Source organism: Ambystoma mexicanum, chromosome 8, assembly GCF_040938575.1.
Source record: "Ambystoma mexicanum isolate Mex_15411 chromosome 8, UKY_AmexF1_1, whole genome shotgun sequence".
Lineage (NCBI taxonomy): Eukaryota > Metazoa > Chordata > Amphibia > Caudata > Ambystomatidae > Ambystoma > Ambystoma mexicanum.
This window is the reverse complement of record NC_090929.1, coordinates 1,374,599,215-1,374,620,484: the sequence shown is the minus strand read 5'-3', so window position 1 is coordinate 1,374,620,484 and position 21,270 is coordinate 1,374,599,215. Positions and strand designations below refer to the sequence as shown.

The 21,270-nt window shown below is 39.4% G+C and overlaps 1 protein-coding gene across 1 annotated transcript in view; it reads right to left on the bottom strand.

Annotated features, from left to right (window-relative positions):
• Positions 1 to 253: 253 nt before the first annotated feature.
• LOC138473015 (uncharacterized) overlaps positions 254 to 21,270 on the bottom strand; it is a 691,661-nt gene continuing 670,644 nt past the window's right edge. Inside the window, exon 4 of the mRNA XM_069611489.1 lies at positions 254 to 1,283. Coding sequence (XP_069467590.1) covers positions 1,211 to 1,283 — 73 coding nt within the window. The 3' untranslated portion in view covers positions 254 to 1,210. The remainder of the gene's footprint in view (positions 1,284 to 21,270) is intronic.

Sequence of the window (21,270 nt, the reverse complement as noted above, 5' to 3'; positions counted from 1 at the left end):
TGACCAGGCCATTTAGATTGCACTAAGCATAGAGCACTTTAATGTATTGTAATGATTCGAAGATACATTATGGTAAGGAATATGTCTTATTTGTGGTTTCCTAGCATGAACTGATACTTGATCGATAGAAAGGGAATCCAGAGTGAGGATTAAACCAGTGAGCATTTTTTAAATGGGACTATCAAAGTTTCAATGTAAAGCACTAAGCACGTTATATAAACTCAGATTTCGCCAATCCAGTCATGTACACTGCTTTAAGCATTTAGCACTTTATTGAATTGTTATGATTTGAAGATGCATTATGGCTAGGAGTATATATTTTATACAATTACCTAAGGACGAGCAACTACACTTCCCATGCTAAGCACCATGCACTTGACAAAATAATCATGCACCTTACTATGAATATGAACTATGCGCTTTATGATATGAGCACGTAGCACCTTTTGAACATGTAGATATGCATTCTTTGGTTGTTCTTACTTTTAAACTTGATGCATCACATATTTAACAGATTGAATGTTTTAAATGGTTTTCGAAATTGAATGGAGCGCCTTTGCACGTTACATCAGTGCATAGAAATTGTAGATGCCCATGGATGGTCTAAAGGTGGGAAATGCTGTGCACACAAATACTAATGTTAACATGCTCGAATTATGCTCGTAACGATTTGCTAAGGTGTGACATGTAATACACATAAGAAATGGACATATGTAAGAGCCAAGCCCATTCTCCTTTCTATGTCTATAGCACATCTTGCATGCTGAAATAAACTGTGTGAACCAACGAGTGCAAAACCGTGTGACCAAACTACCATTAGAAGAAATGCATCATGGTTTGCTTGCCTGCAGTGCCATGTAGAAAGTCTGTGCTGCCACCCAGCAAGTGTGCAGTAAGACAGGGTTTTTTGCACTGCTGGGGCTACTGTCTTGGACCACAGGAGCCACCTCAAAAATGCACATGTGAAACAGTTTACTTTCATAAAGGACTATGGCAGAAGAAAACACCAGGCCCATCAATTGAAGACCGCACAAGAGATTCAACCGATGATGGAGATTTGTGTTTGAGCCAGCTACAGTCAAACAGATGGAGCGGCGTATGGCGAGTGGAGACTGTCTTCGAAAGTAGTTTTCGAGTGCTTTGAGTAAATCTTTAGGTTTTCCATCATCAGGTGTTGGCTTTACCAGACAGCGGATCTGCTCTCCGTTTCCTAGTACCATGCTCTCAATCTGGAGGCTCTGCTCTCATTCCCTCTTCTTTTCTCTTCAGCACCTTGAGGCAGCCTATTCATGTCAAAAGAGCAGTTCAGTCAACTAACACAGAAGGAGATGTCAAGAGTAGCAGAACTCAAAGCAAGACCAGGGGAGCTGGGTTTACTAATGGAATCTAAACAAAGGACACTGCACACACAGTTAGCAAAGTACTGCATCTGGGGATCTTTAGGCAAGCGTGCATCCTCTACCTTGTTCACCATGTTTTCAGATGGCATCGCTAATCTATTGGAGCTCATACCCACTACTTTGAGGGATCACCAAGGAGATATAGACATGTGCTTCAGTGTCGAGTATACTCTGAACAGATAGTTTTTGCAAAGTGGTCAAATACGTGCTTTGGGTAAGTGATCCATTACATAAATTAACTGTGCATTTCTACTCATATTAAGTTAGGGGTTTTATTAATGCAGTAACTGGAGAAGAAAAGTGAGCATTCATGTCGATCCATATTCCAGCTCCTGCTAATGAGTGCGGCATTTTAAAGACAATAGAAGCTGTCCTCATGTGTCCTTAAAGCTAATAAGAATGCTGTGATAAGATTACCCTGATCCTCCAATAGGTAGTTAGTCCAAAGGGGAAGCCGCATTGGAGATCGGATTAAGTAATGTTTGTCTCATGCCAGTAGACATCACCAGTGTACCTTAGAAACTATATAATGATGATAGTATAATAGTTATTCATTTTAGTTTCATGTATTAACGAATGGACCCAAAACTCTGCCTTGAATTAAAAACTCAAGTGTTAACCAACTGAGGTCGCATCAATCATATTTTTTCAGCCCACAAAATGATACAAATGTCCCCATTATGAAATGCTTGCAGACTATCCAACAGGTTGTCTGGCACATTCAAGATGACCATACTAGGAGTCTGGGGTGGGATTGTCACCATCGGGCAGACTGTAGAAAGAGTACAAACTCAAATGTCAAGAGAGGCTGAGATCACCATCGAAAGTCAGTCACAGATTACGCACACATTCGAATGGATTGGCGACTGTGCTGAAAGAGGGGGGCCAAGGTAATAATACATACTGGCTTCTGCAGCAGAAGTAGTTCAGTTTAATTTAGCAATAATGCCCTTGACGATGGATCGTACAGGCTGTTAATGACCTGCCAGACTGATGGTAACAGCTTGAGTGAAGGCTTGCTTGTGAGTGCTTTATTATAATAATACGTTTATTGTGATTTAGCTCAAAACTAGAATTTTACACAAACTTAAATCAAATACAAATACTACTAATAGATACATAAATACATACATACAGCAATTCTCACATAAACAGTCATCAGAATCAGACAAAATTCATGATATTCATAACATTCACAAATTTCAAAAATTCAAAAATGCATAGATTCATAAATTCATAATTTCTTTTTGCAATACAATCCATAACACCCACCTATCTCAAACATCATGGAATTATTCAATCCTACAGGAACTAATACTGCAATCACCATGACAAAATGCCCCTGCTGGCAGGTGTTAATTATTAATTCTTTCGATTTTACCATATATCACTACCAGCCCAGAAATAGTAAAGAATATCACAGAATACAAAAGGCCCAGGATCCAAAGTACCATCATTTCAACACCCATTCTAAGTCTCACCAATAATGAGATCTTTTACCTCAAAAAGAAAAGACCCCCTCAGTCAACAGAGATTTAACATGCAGCCAGACACGGTGTAAGGCAATTTGCATAAAAGTAGTATCTATATTTAAGCAATAATCCCAAAAGGAATCTGCTACAATTCCCTCATATCTGTGCACAAAACCCCCCATATTGCACATACAAAGGTCCCAGTTTAGTGCACTGTGTGAGCACTGGCCTGGCCAATTCTAATTTGCCTTTTACACCATATATGCAGTAATACCTGTCTTCAGCCGCCAGATTAAATCGTGGTCCCATAACTGACTGGACTGGTAATTGATTTGTACGCAACTTCAGCAGAACAAGTTGTATGTCTGGGTCAGGGCACAGAAGCAGGTATGATTGTGTTTTCCTGTATCGATGAACCACACGCGATACTGCGTCGTACCACTTTAATTTCGAAAGACGATTGTAATTCCCACACCAATCTCATGTATTGAATTTTTCTAAACATGTTTTCAGATAAATATAAGGTGTATTTCTGCTGAAGTCAGGAGTCCAGCTAATCTCTGTGAAGAGCGTCTCATTTAGAGACTTATAGTTGGAACTCCTATGTGCCCTGTCTGTGTCATAGTTCTGCCCTATGGTTGCCAGCAATTTACAAACTGGACCAGACTGAGATTTTAAATAAAAGCACCCCCTTGCCGGAGTGCCATACCTCTTAGAGATGTTAAACCCAGCTCCAAGCAGAGATATCCCATTGGGCAAGAAGGCCCTAAACCCAGTATTGATCCCCACAACTGTCCCTCCAGCCTTTTTAGACATTACACTCCCCCTAGATAGCATCCATGCTGCTATGTGCACAATTTCGAGGGGAAAAGCTACAAGTAGGATGGTTGCTTTAGAACTAGTGGATCGCGCGCTTGATGAAGCCCCTCTCCCATGTCCATGGCAGTCTTGCAGGACAGACAGGAGGGTAAACAGAGTAAGCACTGGTGGCAGCATCCAATAGAAAACTATATGGAAATGTACATTTCTCATAGATCATTTGCTGATTATTGTTTTTTTTAAGTAATCCTGAAATTGCAAGGTGATCAACCTCGATAATCGTATCTACGAAGGGTAAAGTAAAAATAGATCATTTCCTGGGAGATAGTTAGGCATTCCTAAAGCCTAGCAGGATGTGGGAGAGACATCCAGCCACCAACACTCTTTCGGTCATACCTAATGGCCTTTTCACTTACCTGGGAGCACCTTGGAAAGGCTCATTGTTTTTGCATGATAGCACTGGCAGCCGCGCTAGAGGTGCTAGAGGCAGGCAGAGGCGTAGCCGGGATTGTCTAACAAGTGGGGCCTGAGGCTAATGTACTTGGGCCCACTACAGTGACATTAACATCTGTAAATGCCCACACAGCGCTGATGAGTGGGCATTTACAGATTTTGGGTGGACCTTGCCCACTCAGGCCTTACCTGGTCTACGCGTATGGAGACGGACACCAGGAGAGGGTCCTTTGTGTGTCGCTTCCACACAGAGCTAAATGTCAAAGCTCTCTGTGGTATTCAAACAAATACAAACATATAAAAAGGGCTAGTGGGCAGAGCAGCAGGAGCTGTCAAAGGTCAGGAAGGAAACTGCGCTGGGTGCAAGCGGGCGTGCATTCATTACACGGTGTGAACAAGACACTCCATGCAGAGAAGGGAACCCTAGGGTGTGGGACAATGCATCCTATTATGTGGGACAGTTTGAAGACTCTCCCGCCATAGCTTCAGCTATGAATTGGGAGCCTTCCCATTCCCGACCTCTGCCATAACAAATTTGTTTCTAGTTTGTGATGAACCTTTTCTCCTATTGCATTCTTCCATTGTCCCTGCTCTGGTTCCTGCACAGAGCTTCGGAGTGTGATCTGCCTCATGTCTGCACCTAGTGATGGGCCCGAGATACTGAAACCATCTCCCCTAGTGCATTCTTCCCAAAGTCCATTGTCCATGCACCTAGTGATGGGCCAGATATTCTGAAACCATCTCCCCTAGTGCATTATCCCATTGTCCATGCTTTAGTTCCTGCATAGAGCTTCATAGTGAGATCTTCCATATGTCTGTACCTAGTGATGGGCCGAGATTGCAGTGTTGTGGAAATGCCACCCTACTTCCACATAATGATAATGATGTGTTATTTATATAGCGCCTTAATCCAAAGCGCTTTACAAAGCACATATTTACATACACTATCACCCAACCGAAATTGGTACTCATTTATCGACCTCGGAAGGATGAAAGGCTGAGTTGGCCTTGCCGGGATTCGAACCTGCGACCTGCAGATCACTCTCAAATTGCAGCAGCGGGCGATCAACCCGCTGAGCTATCTTAACTCGTCACCTCTTTCTTTCACTGTCTCTTCATATTCCTGCAGTATGCTATTCCACTTAAAAAGATTAGTGTGGTTATTCTGCCTACTATCCTTTCCACATGGAATATTGGGGACTATGATTCTGCCGGCCGTGATTTTGGCACCAGGGTTGAATTGTGTCCTCCTTTTAAGATGAATACACTCTGCAGAGGTGCAGAACACGGCTGCAGGTCTCTTGCTCGTACTCGCTAAATGTGATAATATTTCCTCGGGTCAGCTGTCTTTGCAAAGGCTCCCAATACAGCAGCATGCCAATTTTACACACATGCGACTACTCCATAGAGACGATACCCACTTACCTCTCAGACATAATCTGATCCTATCATCACACAAGTGGGCTGAAGGGCTACTCAGTGCTGATTTTTGGGCCCATGCGACTACTCCATAGAGACGATACCCACTTCCCTCTCAGACATAATCTGATGCTATCATCACACAAGTGGGCCAAAGGGCCACTCAGTGCTGATCTTTGTGCCCATGCGGCTACTCCATAGAGACGATATCCACTTCCCTCTCAGGCATAATCTGATGCTATCATCACACAGGAGGGCAGAAGGGCCACTCAGTGCTGATCTTTGGGCGCATTGGTGTTTGGGTTTGTTGGCTTGTGACCAGAAAGCTTCCCACGTTGCTTCTCAGTCCTATGAAATGTCGTGACTGCAGTATAAAGCATTGCATGGAGTATGGCATGGCCTCAGGGCAACTAAAAACATAGTAACCGAGCAAAGGTGTGCATGAATATCAGACCCTTGAAGTTGCCCCCCAGGTCGATATTAGTGTAATTTAAGTCAAGTTTTTCCTATCGAAGTGAGTGAAATAATGTTGCTTCTTTACAGAGTGGGGAATTCATTGAGTTCAGCATACGCCGTGTTTCTTCTATTTCCACTAGGAAAACTCTTTCATGTTAACCATTTAGCTGCTGCGGCAAGGATTTCCAAGAGGCAGCCCACTTAATTAAGATGCCCATATACGTCTAGGGTTAATCAGTGGATGTAATATGCCTAGACAGTACCATCCCTTTCCTCCTTAAAATTGGAATGACTGAATTGTGCAGTAATTAACCCCACCTTCTCGCCTCCAGGGCTAGTTTTCCGTTCCCCCCCTCGCTTGTATCAAACCAATATCTATTTTCGATTTCCTTCAATCTTTTCTCATCAACATTTTATCTGACATGATTGTTCCCGGGGATTATCATTATCAGCTGAAGGGGTGCTTCCTGTGCTTTCTTTGACAATCCATTTCATCCATTCAATCATGTACACAGTCCGACATGTTACATTATGGTGTTGATAATTATGCTGTGTTTAAGAGAGCAGGTTGGGATGGCTTACAGAAAGACAGGAAAATAAAACATAGCGCAAAAGAGAAAAGGGCGGCAATAATTATACATTGTGCGCATAGCATCTAACAAAGTAATTACAGTCTTGTTGAGCAGAAACGAGGCAGACACGGCATACCCGCTCTTATTGTTTTTTAACAACGTATAATCAATCAACTAACCTTACTGATAATGTGTAGACTGGCTATTTCAATTACACAATAGTCTTGAAATCCGTATTTCCCATTGGATAAAATAACTCGTCCTCCAGCACAGCGGGAAGACATTGCATGGCCATACAGTGGTAATACATGTTGTCAAAGGAATTCTTGCCTCCAGAAGGGCTGAACCCAGGTGATTTATACCAGACTAAGGAGTACCACACTGTTTGCAAATGCCCCCTGCCACCAAGCCTGAAGGTTAGGTAGAGGGGTAGAGCTAAGACATGGTTGCCTATGAAGAAATATAGCAACCAGAATTCCTTGCACTAACATACTTAAGAAGTATATAACCTGAACCAACCTGCCTCCCTGAGCAGTGAGGTACAGTGAGCAAAAAGCAGATGGCTGCAAACTCTCAAAGGGGTTACAAACCACTGAACAGGTTATCATGGTGTGTTCTTTCGAGAGAGGGGCTCCCGCTACCTTTATTTGTATTTTTGGAAGGAACTTGGGGTTGGTTAGCCTAAGTTACCTGGGGGCAACCAGATGTGGACTCCCTGCTCACTATGTTTAGAGAGGCACAGCTCCACCTCACTGATGAGGCCCAACAAGGCTGAAACACATGTATGGGGTTGCTGTTGGTAGTCTTGTTCAGAAACGAATTGCCATAGCATTTTGGGGCTGGACTGCCCATGTGGGTGGGACAAAGACTGATATGCAAACAGATATTTCCCATCTGTGAAAGGTACAGTGAGCAAAAAGCAGATGGCTGCAAACTCTCAACGTGGCTACAAACCACTGAACAGGTTATCATGCCATGTTCTTTCAAGAGAGGGGCGCCTGCTACCTTTTTTATATATATATATATATATATATATATATATATATATATATATATATATATATATATATATATATATATATATATTACACAGCCACGGTAGTGGCTGCGTAGTTATGGTTAAGTTGCTGTTTCCATAGGAAGAGCCCTTTTTGGGTGGCTTATAACTTCGCTCTCCCTAGACGTATCCTCACCAAAATTTGCACTCTGAATTTATTTGCAAAGTTTGGTGAGGTTTGGTCCAGAGGGGGCAAAATTATAAGGGGGGTCCCAAAACTTCTTTTTTTCCCATAGACTCACGCCTACAGCTCAAACCGCTGGACGGATTTTCACCAAATTTGGACCAGGAGCAGTGGCTTGGTCCCGAAAGCGTGCTTTTGCAAATTTGATGAAAATCCGCCCAGTAGTTTTTTTTATAAAATGAGCAAAAAATAGGTCAAAAAAATATTAGTGATCTCTATGTTCTTTCCGCGGACACACTTCCCTGTTCGCTCCGCGGACAGTGTCCTGATTGGCCAACCGGCTTGCGTCATGTCCGCGGACATGCAACGTGTTTGCTGATTGGACGGCGAAGAGCGTGAAGCGCGTCAGATTTTCGGGAACGCCGGACATCTTGAATTTGCGGATGTCCGGGGACAGCACGGTGAAAATTGGTGGAGAAATTCTATTTAGTAGAGTGTGTTGGTGTGTAAGACTGTTTAGGGAGGGTGGGGGAGTAAGAGATTGGTTAAATGTTGTATTTATTTAGGTGGTAGATCTCCTTGTGTTCGATTTGTCCGCGGACAACACAGATGTCCTGAAATGTTCTAAATAAATGAAATGGGGGTGTTCTGAGGACACGATGTCCATACGTATGGTTCGTAGGCAAGTTGAAACTGTTCTAGGAACATACGCGGTGTACTGATATGTTTGAAAATAAACAAAATGGGTGTGTCCTGAGGACGGTATGACTGTCCGTACTGTTCGCAAGCAAGTTGAAACTGTCCTAAGAACACTTGCAGTGTCCTGAAAGGTTTGTAAATAAACCAAATGGGATTGCCCTGAGGGCACTGTCCGTATTGTTCGCTGGCAAGTTGAAATTGTTCTAATAACACATGATGTGTCCTGGGATGTTCGTAAATAAACAAAATGGGGGTGTCCTGAGGACCGTATGCCTGTCTGTTTTGTTCACAGGCAAGTTGAAACTGTTCTAAGAAGACCTGCGGTGTCCTGAAATGTTCATAAATGGATGAAATGGGGGTGTCCTGAGGACGCTGTCCATATTGTTTGCTGGCAAGTTGAAAGTGTTCTAAGAACACTCATCATGTCCACGGACATTAAAAGTGCCCATATGGCATAGTCAAAATGTTTGACTCTATGGGTGTGATAGGCTGCGGTGGTTCTGGCCAGGGCATAGAGTCTTGGGAGCATGGCCATATGGCTATATGGCCATGCTCCCAAGACTCTATGCCCTGGCCAGAACCACCGCAGCCTATCACACCCATAGTGGCTTATAACTTTGGGATCCAAGAACAAATTTATAAGCAACAAAGTTGTAAGCCACTATGGGTGTGATAGGCTGTGGTGGTTGTGGGCAGGGCCTATAGTCATGGGTGCATGGACAACACCAAATTTATAAGCACCGAAGTTATAAGTCACTATGGGTGTGATTTGCTGCGATGGTTGTACTTATTATAATATACTTACTGATTGGTTTAGTAACTGAAGTACATGTATTTCTTGTTCATTTCTGTGATAAAAGGAAAGATCATGTTAGTATTGGTATTTTGTAATGAATTATATCATTGAATAATCCACATTTTGTTTTGACCCTCATATTTAGTAGATTACAAACCAGTGTTTCTGTGCAATTTGCTCAGTTTCTGTGTTTGTTGCTAAAACCATTGGGTCTGTGGGAGAAAAAAAAATCCATGTTGGATTAAAAAAAAAAAACTTTTTTTGTTATGCTACAGTCTATTTGTTTGTTTGTTTTCAGTTTTCACTTGTTGTTTATGGCTAATGCTCTATATATTGGCGTGTTGCAGATTTTTGGAGCAGTTAGATACCTGTTGACATATTCTAACATTCTATTTTCTGTTTGTTATAATGAAGTGGTATTGATTTATCTGTTGAGATATTGTAAAATTTTGGGGCAGTTAGATACCAGTTGGCGTATTCTAACTGTTTATTGTTTGATATAATTTAGTAGTATTCATTTATCTGTTTAGTTGTTGTAGAATCTTGGGGCAGTTAGATACCTGTTGGCATATTCTAACAGTTTTTAGTTTTTTAATAGAAGTTTAGTTAAGGTTTAAGTACAGTTTAGTTAATAGATTTTGGTTTTAAGAAGATTAAATAAGCGTTTGTAAGATTTGCAGGTAATCTCTGCTTTAGAGTAATGGTACTATCATTACATTCGAACCATCCACTTTTTTTGTTATATATATGCAGTATAGTGACCTGCATTAGTTGGGTCTCCTGTGTGGTAGATTATACCTATTGTTGTGAAGGTTTTCTTACCAAGTGATACTTGACCATGTGTGAATCCAGTCAGTTTACAGTTGCTTTTGGTACCATCTGCATTGTATCATAGAAGCATTAGTCTTACGTATTGACTATATGTTTGTATTAGTAGGGTGGAGCGATTATCTGAATTGCAAGTAGTACATAATCTGCCATGGTTTGCATTTTGTACAAGTTGCTGAAATGGAACGGATTCACAATTAGGTATTGATACATACATGAAGCGCTCATTGGGGATTTGTTGTTGTGTCACATTGTTGCAGAGAGTGCATGTATGTTTCCACATGTATGAAATCTGGAAGATTTCATTTATAGGGCTGTTTTTGTTTTCCAGTACTTGTAGTAAGTACATTAGACATTCTTGTGGATCTTCTTGTGAGTTTATAGTGAATTTACCATTCCAGCACAGTAGTCCAATTCTTGTCTTATTCCGTGAACACTATATGTGTTGTCAGGATTGTTGGTTGCATTTCTATGAAGGACTAACATTTGCAAACACAAATGGTCTGTACTGTGTAAGTATATGTTGTCAACAATTGGTGGTAATTGAAATTGAATATTCATTGCTACATTTGTATAGCAACTTACACCATTTATATTTGAGAGTTTAAATGGACCAGGTAATTCTGTATATGAGTGATTTTTTTTTAGTTTGTCTTCCTTCTTTGACGAAGTACCTGGTTTACTTTCCCTAATTGGTGCTTTTTTGCTTGTGGTACTTGATGAAGTATTAGTTTCGTTTACTCTCTTTGGAGGATTTGCAGTGATATCCTGTTGTATTTCTGTTCGATTTAGTTTTCTTTTACAACGTTTTACTTTTTGTGGAACAGGATATGTTTTTAGATGGGGGTGTATAGTGAACAAAGTCTATTGTATTTTAAAATGCAAGGAATAGCAGTGTTTACTTTACTTGCATCAAAGTTGATTAGAAATAGACCGTCAAGTGTATGTAAGCGTGATAGTGCTACATAGCTCATGCCTTCTTTAAAGACTGTGTTACCAATGTCTATTAATGCTTTGTCTAGGGTAAGACCTTGTGATTTATGAATGGTGACTGCGTATGAAAAAGTTAAAGAAAATTGTTCCCTGCGCACATACATGTCTTTGAAGAGAATGAATCGAGCTGTTGAGCATCCTATCCTTTTTACTTCTGAAAGTTTGTCAAAGAGAATATTGACAAACTGAATGTTGTCACGTGGGTATGTTTGAAAGCCAACAACTGTACCCAGTGCTCCATTAACTAGTCCTTGGTCCACGTCAAGGTTACGTTTAAGCATTACACTGTAATTTAAGGATAATTGTAATATTTTCTCCAACCCAACTGTGTTGGAGATTGAATTTTCTAAACTATTTAGTCTTGTTGTGGCTTGCTCACACATGGGTAGTGTCATACCATGAACGTCTAGTTTGTCTGTGGCGCTAATTTCCATTATTGGTTGCATTTCTTTATTTAACATTGTTTCATTGAATTTGAAACAGCTTGCAAGAGTTGGCATTAAGGCCATACAATTGTCATTTTGGTGGGCTAATTGTTCCATAACATCTGTAGCACATACATTATCGCCATAAAGTGCATGAATATCCCGGGTTTAGAATAATGCTTGTGTTTCTTGAGATAATATACCAACTCTAATACTTTAGAGTTGACATTTCCAATGCTGCCAACAATTTTACAGCAGAGATTGTGTCCTAATGTTTTAAAAATAGGCTCACCTCTCACTGGTGTCCATTGAAGAAGATCTCTGAAAACAATGTGTTTTCATGCAAAGAGCTCTTCGTAGTTTGTTTTGAGTACTTCTTGTCTGAGGTGAATCAAAGACATTAGGTTGGAGACCATGCTCACTTCATCTGTTAGTAGCATTTTCATTTGTTTTAATACTCCGTGTAGTTTCATTGCAGCTTCTGTAGAAAGTTTGTAATAGTCTAATTTGTTTTGGTGTTCTACTGGCAGGATTAGTAATCAGTGTAAAGTGACACCGCCTATGTTGTAGGCAGCTAGACCTGTGGGGGCAGTGAGAACAGCTGACAGTTTGTTGTTTGTCAATTGTTGAAGGACCTTACTGATGATTTTGATTAAGAATGTTTTGCCAGAACCAGCTTCACCACTGACGTACACTAGTATAGGTCTGTCATTTTGGCAGGAGCATTCTTTGTTTTCATGTTGTACGCCATGTGCAATTTCTTTTGTTACTTCTTGAAAAATGCTACGTTGTTCATTGTTTAGTTTTGATTGTAGTATAGTTAAGTCTTCTTTATCTTCATACTGACACACTGTGTTTTCTACTTCTGTCATAGCTAATTCTGCCTCATTTGTTATTAGTGGCTCTCCCAGTGGTTCTTGGCTTCCTGTTGCAGAAGGTTGACTACTGTCAGGAGTGTCTTTATCTAGTTGGGCCTGGAGTTCTTCCTCTTGTTGCTGTTCATTGTGCAACATTGTTTTGTACTGTGTAAAGTTTATATCAGTTATAGTGCTTTCATTTGCTTTGAAAGTGTCTTCATATGAGTCATAGTTATCTAGTATTTCTTCTTCTTTTCTCCATGGTTTAAAGAGTTGTAGCAGGGACCTGTAATATAGTTCTTTATGTTGTGGAGTCTTCAATGACAATTTGATATGATTAATTAAATTTCATTTGGTGAGTTTTACTAAAATGCCTTCACAATTTGTCACTGTGTGTTATCTTTTGTTTCATCGGGTTTATATTATTTTTGTATGTGAAGTTTTGGGCTATGTGGTATAAACACATGGTTTCCAAAGTGTTACTTCTGTTTGGGTAGTATGTGTCAGTAAATTGTTTTTTTAAAATGTCTTGGCTGTTGGGATCATGTTTGGCTATTGTTTCTATATATTCGTATGATTTTAGAACTCTTTTTTCTAGATTTAGCAGGACCAAGACTTAGACTTACTATATTTTAAGATTTTCCATACAAAGCACTACCAGTTAAACGATCTGTTGCTTCATAGGAGCCACATTCTCTATGGGAGAGCATTTATATGCCCAAGCTGTATAATTTCTGAGACAGTGTTTTGTCTGATGACGGGTCATTCCAGAGGTCTTGGAGCTCTGTTTTTTCTGCTATTGTTAAGTATGCTGTAACGTATCATGCAACTGAAGTGGAATTGTCTGCAATGTTCTGCACATCTATGTTTGCATTCTATAAGTGGGCAATGATTACATTGTAATCATTGGTATATTTTTCTTCTTCTGTTCTTTGTATGTAATATGTATTTTTAGGTGATTTACCTTTAACACTATGTCTAACTGAAGACATGAAGTTGTTCACTTGACCTGTTTTTGTAACCGGTCTAGGGAAACCAAAGCGGCATTTGGTGTAGTATTTCCCTTTGTTTTTGTATTTGCGACAATATTTGCCACATTTGTGTCTTTGAAATTATAAAATCTGTGCATTAAGATCGCTATTTGTTGCTGCTGATGGAATTTCACAAGTGACATATTTTTCAATAAACTGTAAAACAGTGGCATCACTGTCTTGACCAAATTTAGGAGCATCTTCAATCCATAAAAGCATGTGGATATGTGGTGCTCCTCTGGCATGGTATTCTTTTCTCCAAAAGAAGTGTTGCACTTCTCCAAGGGGAGTAGTTTTATTACAAATAAAGTGTAGCATAGCAATGAAGCGAGGGTGAAAATAACTTGAAACATTAACAAAGTTCCCCAGGTGTTAGTATGTCAATGTTTGTTTTGTTTTTGTTTGATATGCGTAGGAAATCATGTAAATCTTCCCATGCATATTCTGCACAACTTAATGCAACAAACCAAATGGGTGGGCCAAAGTTTCTGATCATACAACATACATCTCTTTGACGTCAAAACCAGTACTCTTTAGTACCACGCATATTTGCTAATAGATTTGTAATATTTGATTTTAAAACCTCATCTTTTTATTGCACTTTTTGTAATAATTGTGTAGCCGACATATTTTGAAAGCAGGATCCTGATTTTAATGTGTGTGCAACTCCGTAACATAAAGTTGCTGGGTTCACTTTCAAAGAGTAGGTGGAATATGTATTCCACATTTTGTCTAAATCTGAGATCTTCAGAATACAGCCGTAATGAGCGGTATTCTGATGCTGTTATTTGAATAGGTCTATCATCGTACCTTCCTACTTTGCCAGTAGGAAAGAGTAGAGGAAAAGCACGTGCTTCTATACTTTTTTCCCATATGCTGATTGGTGATCCTTTTGTTTGACGAATTTGGTACGTTTCTAGTGCATCTTCTATGGTGTCATTAGAGTGCAATGGGTGAATTGTACAATGGTCTAAAGTATTGGATAGTGTAGCAGGATCTAGGAGCTCAAATTGACCAGCTTCTTGTGTCTCTTGAATTATTTCAGTGGTATCCTTCAAGTTTTCTTCAATATTAATTTCTTTGTAGTATTCATTATTGTCTTTTAGATATTGCAAGGCTTGTCTAACTTTATGTAAATCTACCAGTTGTTGCCAATTTTCTTTTGTCTTTTGTAGGTACACCATTTACTAAGATAATTAAAGATTGCTCCATTGGACGTTGCACTCCTAGAGTGTGCACATTTTCTTTTAGATCTAATGGTAAATACACTACTTTTCCCCTAATACCTTTCACTAATTCAGAGGGAGGTAATTTTGCTGTTTTTGGTTGAAGGCGTATTATTGCCTGAAAGGGGTGCACTGTTTGAATTATGATGCACTCATATAAATTGAGTTTTTGTAGGGGTTTTGGTAGTGGAAATAATTCCAAATTATTTGTGATAGCACGTGAAGGAGCTTGGTTGCTGTCAAGTTTTGTAGTGCAGTAACTGCAAAGTATTAAGGGGTCAGTTATTTTGTATTTGTTTTCTGCTATAAGGTAGAGAGCTAATTCAAACCATTTAGAATCGTCATTGTCTTCTATTTTGTATGTTAGGTCTACAGTTTTTGTGTTACTTTATAAAAAGTTCTACGGCAACATACACACACATGGTTTGGTACTTCAGAAGATGTACTTTTAAATTTCAGTATTTCTTTTTTGCATGTGTGTAGTAGAAGGTTGCCATGCATAGAATTGTTGCTAATTTGCTTTAAAGCTATTTCATTTTGTAAGTGGCTTTCACTTCCAAAATATTTTTTCTGGATATAGTCGATTTCTTCAAGTAGGTCTTTTGCTGTACCATGTAGAAGAATGATATTTAAATTGGCTAGTGCTAAAGCAGGACTTTTAGCATAGTACTGTTTATAGACCAGATGTCTTATAGTTGAATGATGTGTTGATATCATTTTGATATAATGGAAGGTGGTTTTGCAAGTAGGTCCTGAAATGCAGGCCAATGAATGTCCTTGTAGTCCTGTGTACTTGCGCACTGGACAGGTATCTATATTTTGCAGTAGTTTCATTTTGATTTTGTCTTTGCCTTTCACATATTGATGGAGGAATTGGCGTAAAGACTTGAAAGATTTTTTGAGAATGTTACACATTGACGTGCATGGCCATTTGTATACTAGACGTTCTGATTCAGTTGAATGGAGAGGTAATTCTATGTTTTCTGGGGATATTTTCTGTAAGCAGCATTTCTTGTTCCATTATGGTATTATTATCTTTTTCATAACCTCGTCCACTGCTATGTATGGCAATTGTATTTGTTTGCTTTTATTTGTATGCTTCTTCTTTAAAGTATGGTTCTGTGCTCGTAGTGTGACTCCACTCACCTCCACAGATATTTAAGAAGTTATTTCTGTTGACATTTCGTTTATTGAGAAGTCTTCTTTGTAATTTAGTCATTAGTTTTGCTAGTGGTTTCATTTTGTTTACCACTAAAATAAATAACTTTCTTTTGAGAAGGATTGCACTGTCTATCAACGCTTCCAAGATTAATTCCCTACGATAGAGTTGAGCCTGATTTCTCTCCTGTTTTTATAAGATGTTGAAGGACTCTGTGACGGAACATTTTTGCTAAAATACTTTTTTTGGTATGCTTACTTTGCACTATATAAAGATTTATAGGAGCAGTTTTATCTGTAGTGGTAGCTGATTTTTTGTTAATTGTTTTGTGGTTTGTTTTACATTTTGATAGAGGATGTAAAGTTTCTGTACTTGAAGCTTGTTTAGTTTTGCTAAATGACTGTATTAGCTGTTTTGTTTTAACGTTTTTTTACAAATTGTGCTAGAGATGGATGCTTGTTTTGGACACTTCTATTTTCATTTGCTCTGCTTCTCCGTTGCTTTCTACGGACTTGATTTTTGGTAGGCATTCTTTAGGGTCTGTTGAAAAAAATAAAGAAGGTGCTGGTTGGGGTGTTCTTAATGTATGTGTGCTGTGTGCATGAGTGTCGGAGTAAGATGATAAAGATGTATGTAATAGTGTGTGATTATGCATTGGGCAACTACAACTAGCTGGGATGGGTATTCTTGAATTAATGTGCTACTAAACTGGGGTTTAGATGCCAGTAGAAAGTAAGCTAGTGGTGTGGAGAAGTACAAATAGTAAATCTAAAGTTATACAATTAAAACAGTTTGTTCTATAATATCAAAATTCTAGTGGCTGAGTTGGGTCATTTGTGTGTCGAAAAATAGGAAATTGAGCGCCATTCTGCCTGTAAATCTCTGTTTAAGAAATGGGGATTTGTAGACAGATTGGTGCACAATCTCTATTGTTAGGCACAGAAATAGCATGAATTAACCTTACATTGTGTTTGAATAATAGTTCAAATAATATGGTGGTATTCATCTTACTTTTTTTTCTGAAATGAGCAGGTTTCTTCTTAGTTGTTCTTTGTACTTCAAATTTGGCTGCTTCTTTTCAGGAGAATGGTCTTCACTGCAATTGTAAAGGAAACAAATTAATAATTGTGTTTGTATATAGCACTGTTTTTAATTTAGACACTGATTTTTTTAATTGACATTGACCCTCAGCGCCTTCCTGAAAACCATGAAAACTATCTTATTCATATAAGATGCGTCGCACCAGTTGAACACATATCATAAGTTCTTAATGCATAAACTGTATTGTAATGACTAACTGTACCAACCAAAATATCATTTCTATGCCTTGTGGAATTCATAATGTACCACTGAATACCACTATTTCTGTAACTAAGCTCTTGCAAGTAACAGCGCCTCAATGCCATGGGCTGCTTGTGCGCTATATAAATATAACTAAATAAATAAATAAATACATTTTTATGTATTGTTGTTTGATATTTGAACATTCTGTGTGCATGCAATTTTGTTTGAGTATGTTAACTCTTCATATTGTAGTTTAAATATGTTAGTTCAACATGCTTTGAAAATGTGTGTGTAAAAAGAAATTAAATAGCAGATAGGTTTGGAAGTGACAGTTGATTTTAGGAGATGGAAATAATGACAGTAAATTCATTTTATAGATTATACAAGATAAAAGTTATTTAATCTGTTTATATGAATCTATAAGAATTGTACATGTACTATACAGAAAATATGCATACCTGTAGTTTGTGTTCATTCATATGGATATGCATGCAGCTGCAAGTAGAAATTTTGGAGACTTGTACAGTATTTCTTGTAGAGGGTGCTTTCCAATGATATGACACTTGTACTCAGAGAGATTAACAGTACATTTGAAGTGCTGATCTATGATGATGCAGTTAGATGTAGAGGTCTTGGATGTGACTGGTTGATGGACATGTGACTTCTTAGCTATATCCAATGAGGGAATGGCACAGAAAGTGAAATAGAAATGGTAGAAGGACTGTCCATGTTACGATATGTCCGCGGACATGGCGGTAGTCCGCAGACATCGGGTGTTACATCCGGGGATTTTGGGTTGGGGAGCCATGCAAATGAGAATGAGCAGAGAAAGGGATTGGTCAGGAAAGTGTAGTGGGTGTGTTGTGCCAGGAGAGAGTTTCTCAGATACTCTTTTTGCTGAGAGAAGAACAGATAGCTATGGCTGTGTGTTTCAGAAAACAGATTGGTTGGATTTGGGGAGACTCGTGGATACATTGGTTGAAGGTGCATGCATAAATCTGTGGAGTAGCTGTAGATCTTGGATTCCCACATGTGGAAGTGCACTGGCATGGAGTATGTGGAATGAAGTGGTTGGACTTGCTACCTCTCTGTGCTACTTTGGAGACAGAGCAACATCCAGACATAATTGTAATTCATTGTGGAGAGAACAGTTTAGGACATGTATCTGGAATTTCTTTGCAATATGCAATGAAAGAAGGACTTGGGAAGGTCATGGACATGTTTCCAAATTCTCAAGTAATTTTTTCACGGATTGCACAGAGACAAATGTGGCTTCATCCTTTTTTCATTTGGTCCACAAGTGGAGAAAGCAAGGCACAATGTCAATAAGGCTGTTTGTGCCTTTCTAAGAGATTTTGAAATGTTCTATTTTCACAATGAAAATATTATGTTTCGTAGTACATACATTTTTCGCAGAGATGGAGTCCATGTTACTTATGCTTGCAATCAGATTTTTCTGAGAAATGTACAAAATGCATTGCGACCTTTTTTGGAATTACAGCATCCATTTGTAGTAGGTGTTGAGCATTTCACATTTTTCAAACACAAACACACACCACCAAAAGGCTCTTTTCAGAGCCACCACTTCCTCCCAGATAAAACTGCAATGTTTATGATAGGGCAGCACTCCAAAATTTTAGATGTTCGCGGACTGTCCGCAGACTTCTAAAAAATACACAGGGCCCTGCTTCATTTATTTTCACTTCTATTTTTTAACTGCTAAAGGCGGCTCTGAAAAGAGCTTTTTTTATGTTTGTTGTTTTATATTTTTTTTGGTTTTTTATACACGACACACTAGGATAGGAGGGGAAAGGAGGGTAAGGGGGGACACCAACCACGGGGATAACAAAGGGCGAGTGGAGAGAGGAAGATGTAGAGTGGGTTTTACTTGGGTAGTGAGCAGATCTTCTCGTGCTCTATGATGAGAGCCTCAAAAGCACTACAAAGTCTCTCCCCCCTGCACAGTACATTGTCGCAGTACATAAACACAACTGTGACCCTCGAAAGGTAAGGGTCATCAGTATTACGTATGGCCTGTGAGGCAGCTTGAGAAATACCCTGTCCCACAGGAGTGTACCTTGTGGTGACAGGATCGGAAACGGAGGATGAAGTAGAGGAAGTCAACCTAATATGCTCCTCGCAAGGTTGTACGTTGCAAATGGCCCCAATGTGGAATGACCTTAGGTGTCGCTTCATGGTAGTTGTCCCAAAGCTGTATGAACCAGGCCTCCCGCAAATGAGTACCATTTTGCACTCGTTGCAGGTGACTTGGTTCGCACGTGCCTTAGGACCATTACCACGAATGGTAAATAACCGTCACACCCAAGACTCACGCCAAGTGCTGGTAGTAGGGACTTCCACTACCTCATTCTCGTCATCCTCTTCATCCTCCTCTGCATCCTCCCTCCTGTTCCCCTCTCCAGGCCCTTGGGGAGGTGGTGGTAGTGTAGGGGGTAAGGGTGGTGCTGAGGCAGATGCAGCACCAGGTGGCAGTAGTGGAGCCATGGATGCCATCAGATTCGAGATGAAAATCTGCAAAGGTGGCAGCAAAATTCACTGTGTTCGGTAGGATAGCCAGGAACACAATGAGAAGGAGCTCTAGGCTGTGGCCTTTTATAGGGGTGCTTGTGCACGTTTCCGCGGACAGATCAAACACAAAAAAGTGTTCAAAAAGTCACAAAAAGTATGCAGAAACTCAGGATTACTATGTGCGACTTGTGCTATGGTGTGTTTTTATTGAAAAATATTGTGGATTGCTTGAAAATGTAGTTTTAAATTGTTCGGGGACACAGTGTTTGCAATCAGAACACACGCTCAGCGTGGGCGTGGTCACATGATAGGTTCGCGGACATGTCCGCAAAGGGAGCGGGTGTCCGCAAAATACCAAATGCACTGAAACTGTTTTGGGCATGCGCGTTGGTGTTCTACGGACACTGTTCAGTCCTGAAGTGATTAAAAGTGCATCACAAGTGAAACAAACAGTTACGGACAGGCGTTTGTTCTTAGAACAGTTTCAACTTGCTCGTGAACAATACGGACAGGCATAGCGTCCTCAGGACACCCCCATTTTGTTTATTTACTAACATTTCAGGACACCGGGTGTGTTCTTAGAACAGTTTCAATTTGCATGTAAACATTACGGACAGACATAGTGTCCTTAGGACACTCCCATTTTCGTTTCTTTACGGATATTCCGGACACCTGTGCTGTCCGCGGACACCTGAACTGCTTTTTATAAAAGACAAGAAATGGATTAGAACACAATATAATAATTTTACTTTATTTTATATGGATGTTAAATTTATGACAGAGAAGGTGAGGCAGAAACAAACAAAAACAGGAGAATTGAGGGTTTCAATAGGATTTATATGAGGTGAAGAAGGGATGGAAGTCTAATCAAAATGTTTTGGTTCATGGAGAGGGTTTGGGGATAATTGAGTGGGATATGGTGAGGGGGGACAGGTACATGTGAGACAATGGTATGTAGTTGTTTGTTTCAAGTGATCCTCCACAAGGTTTTTGAAATTGTTAAAATTTGCCATGAGTAGATCCATTTTTTCTTCTATGTGCTGAAGGGTCTTATACAGTACTGCTTTTTCTTTAGTATTTTCAATTTTTGTATGGTCTGTACAAAAGAAAATGTATATGTTAAATGTATATAAAATAATATTTATTAATTGGTTTATATAGTAAAGTGTCTACCATTAGGTTCACTATCTTCAGACATTTCCTCACGTGGGAAATGCTCCTCTAGCCACTCCAGAGTACCAGACATTTCTGTTAGAAAAAAAAAATATCACTTTTTTGTATCTAATACAGAAAGTTTACAAATATATAAGTAAAATGCAATGCACTCACTAGCTTCTGGTAAGGTGTGTTGCGACTGGTCTGTAGATCTGCTGCTGCTCTTAGTTGTGGAGTTTCTGTGAGGTAATCATGTTCTAAGACTATCTTTCTTCTTTTGGTATATTCCATTTTAGAACATATTGTATTTAAATGAATGATTAATGTGTTGTATATATGGGTTACAATTCTTATTTATTACTACATATAATGTGTATGTGTGCTGGTTTGTGAATTTGTAAAATGTCCATATGTTATGATATAACAATTAATCAAACATTTGTGATGTCATCTTTGATGTTGTGGGTGTTTGTCTTAGCAGTGCACGGTGGTGGCGCGAGTTATGGTTGCTTAGCT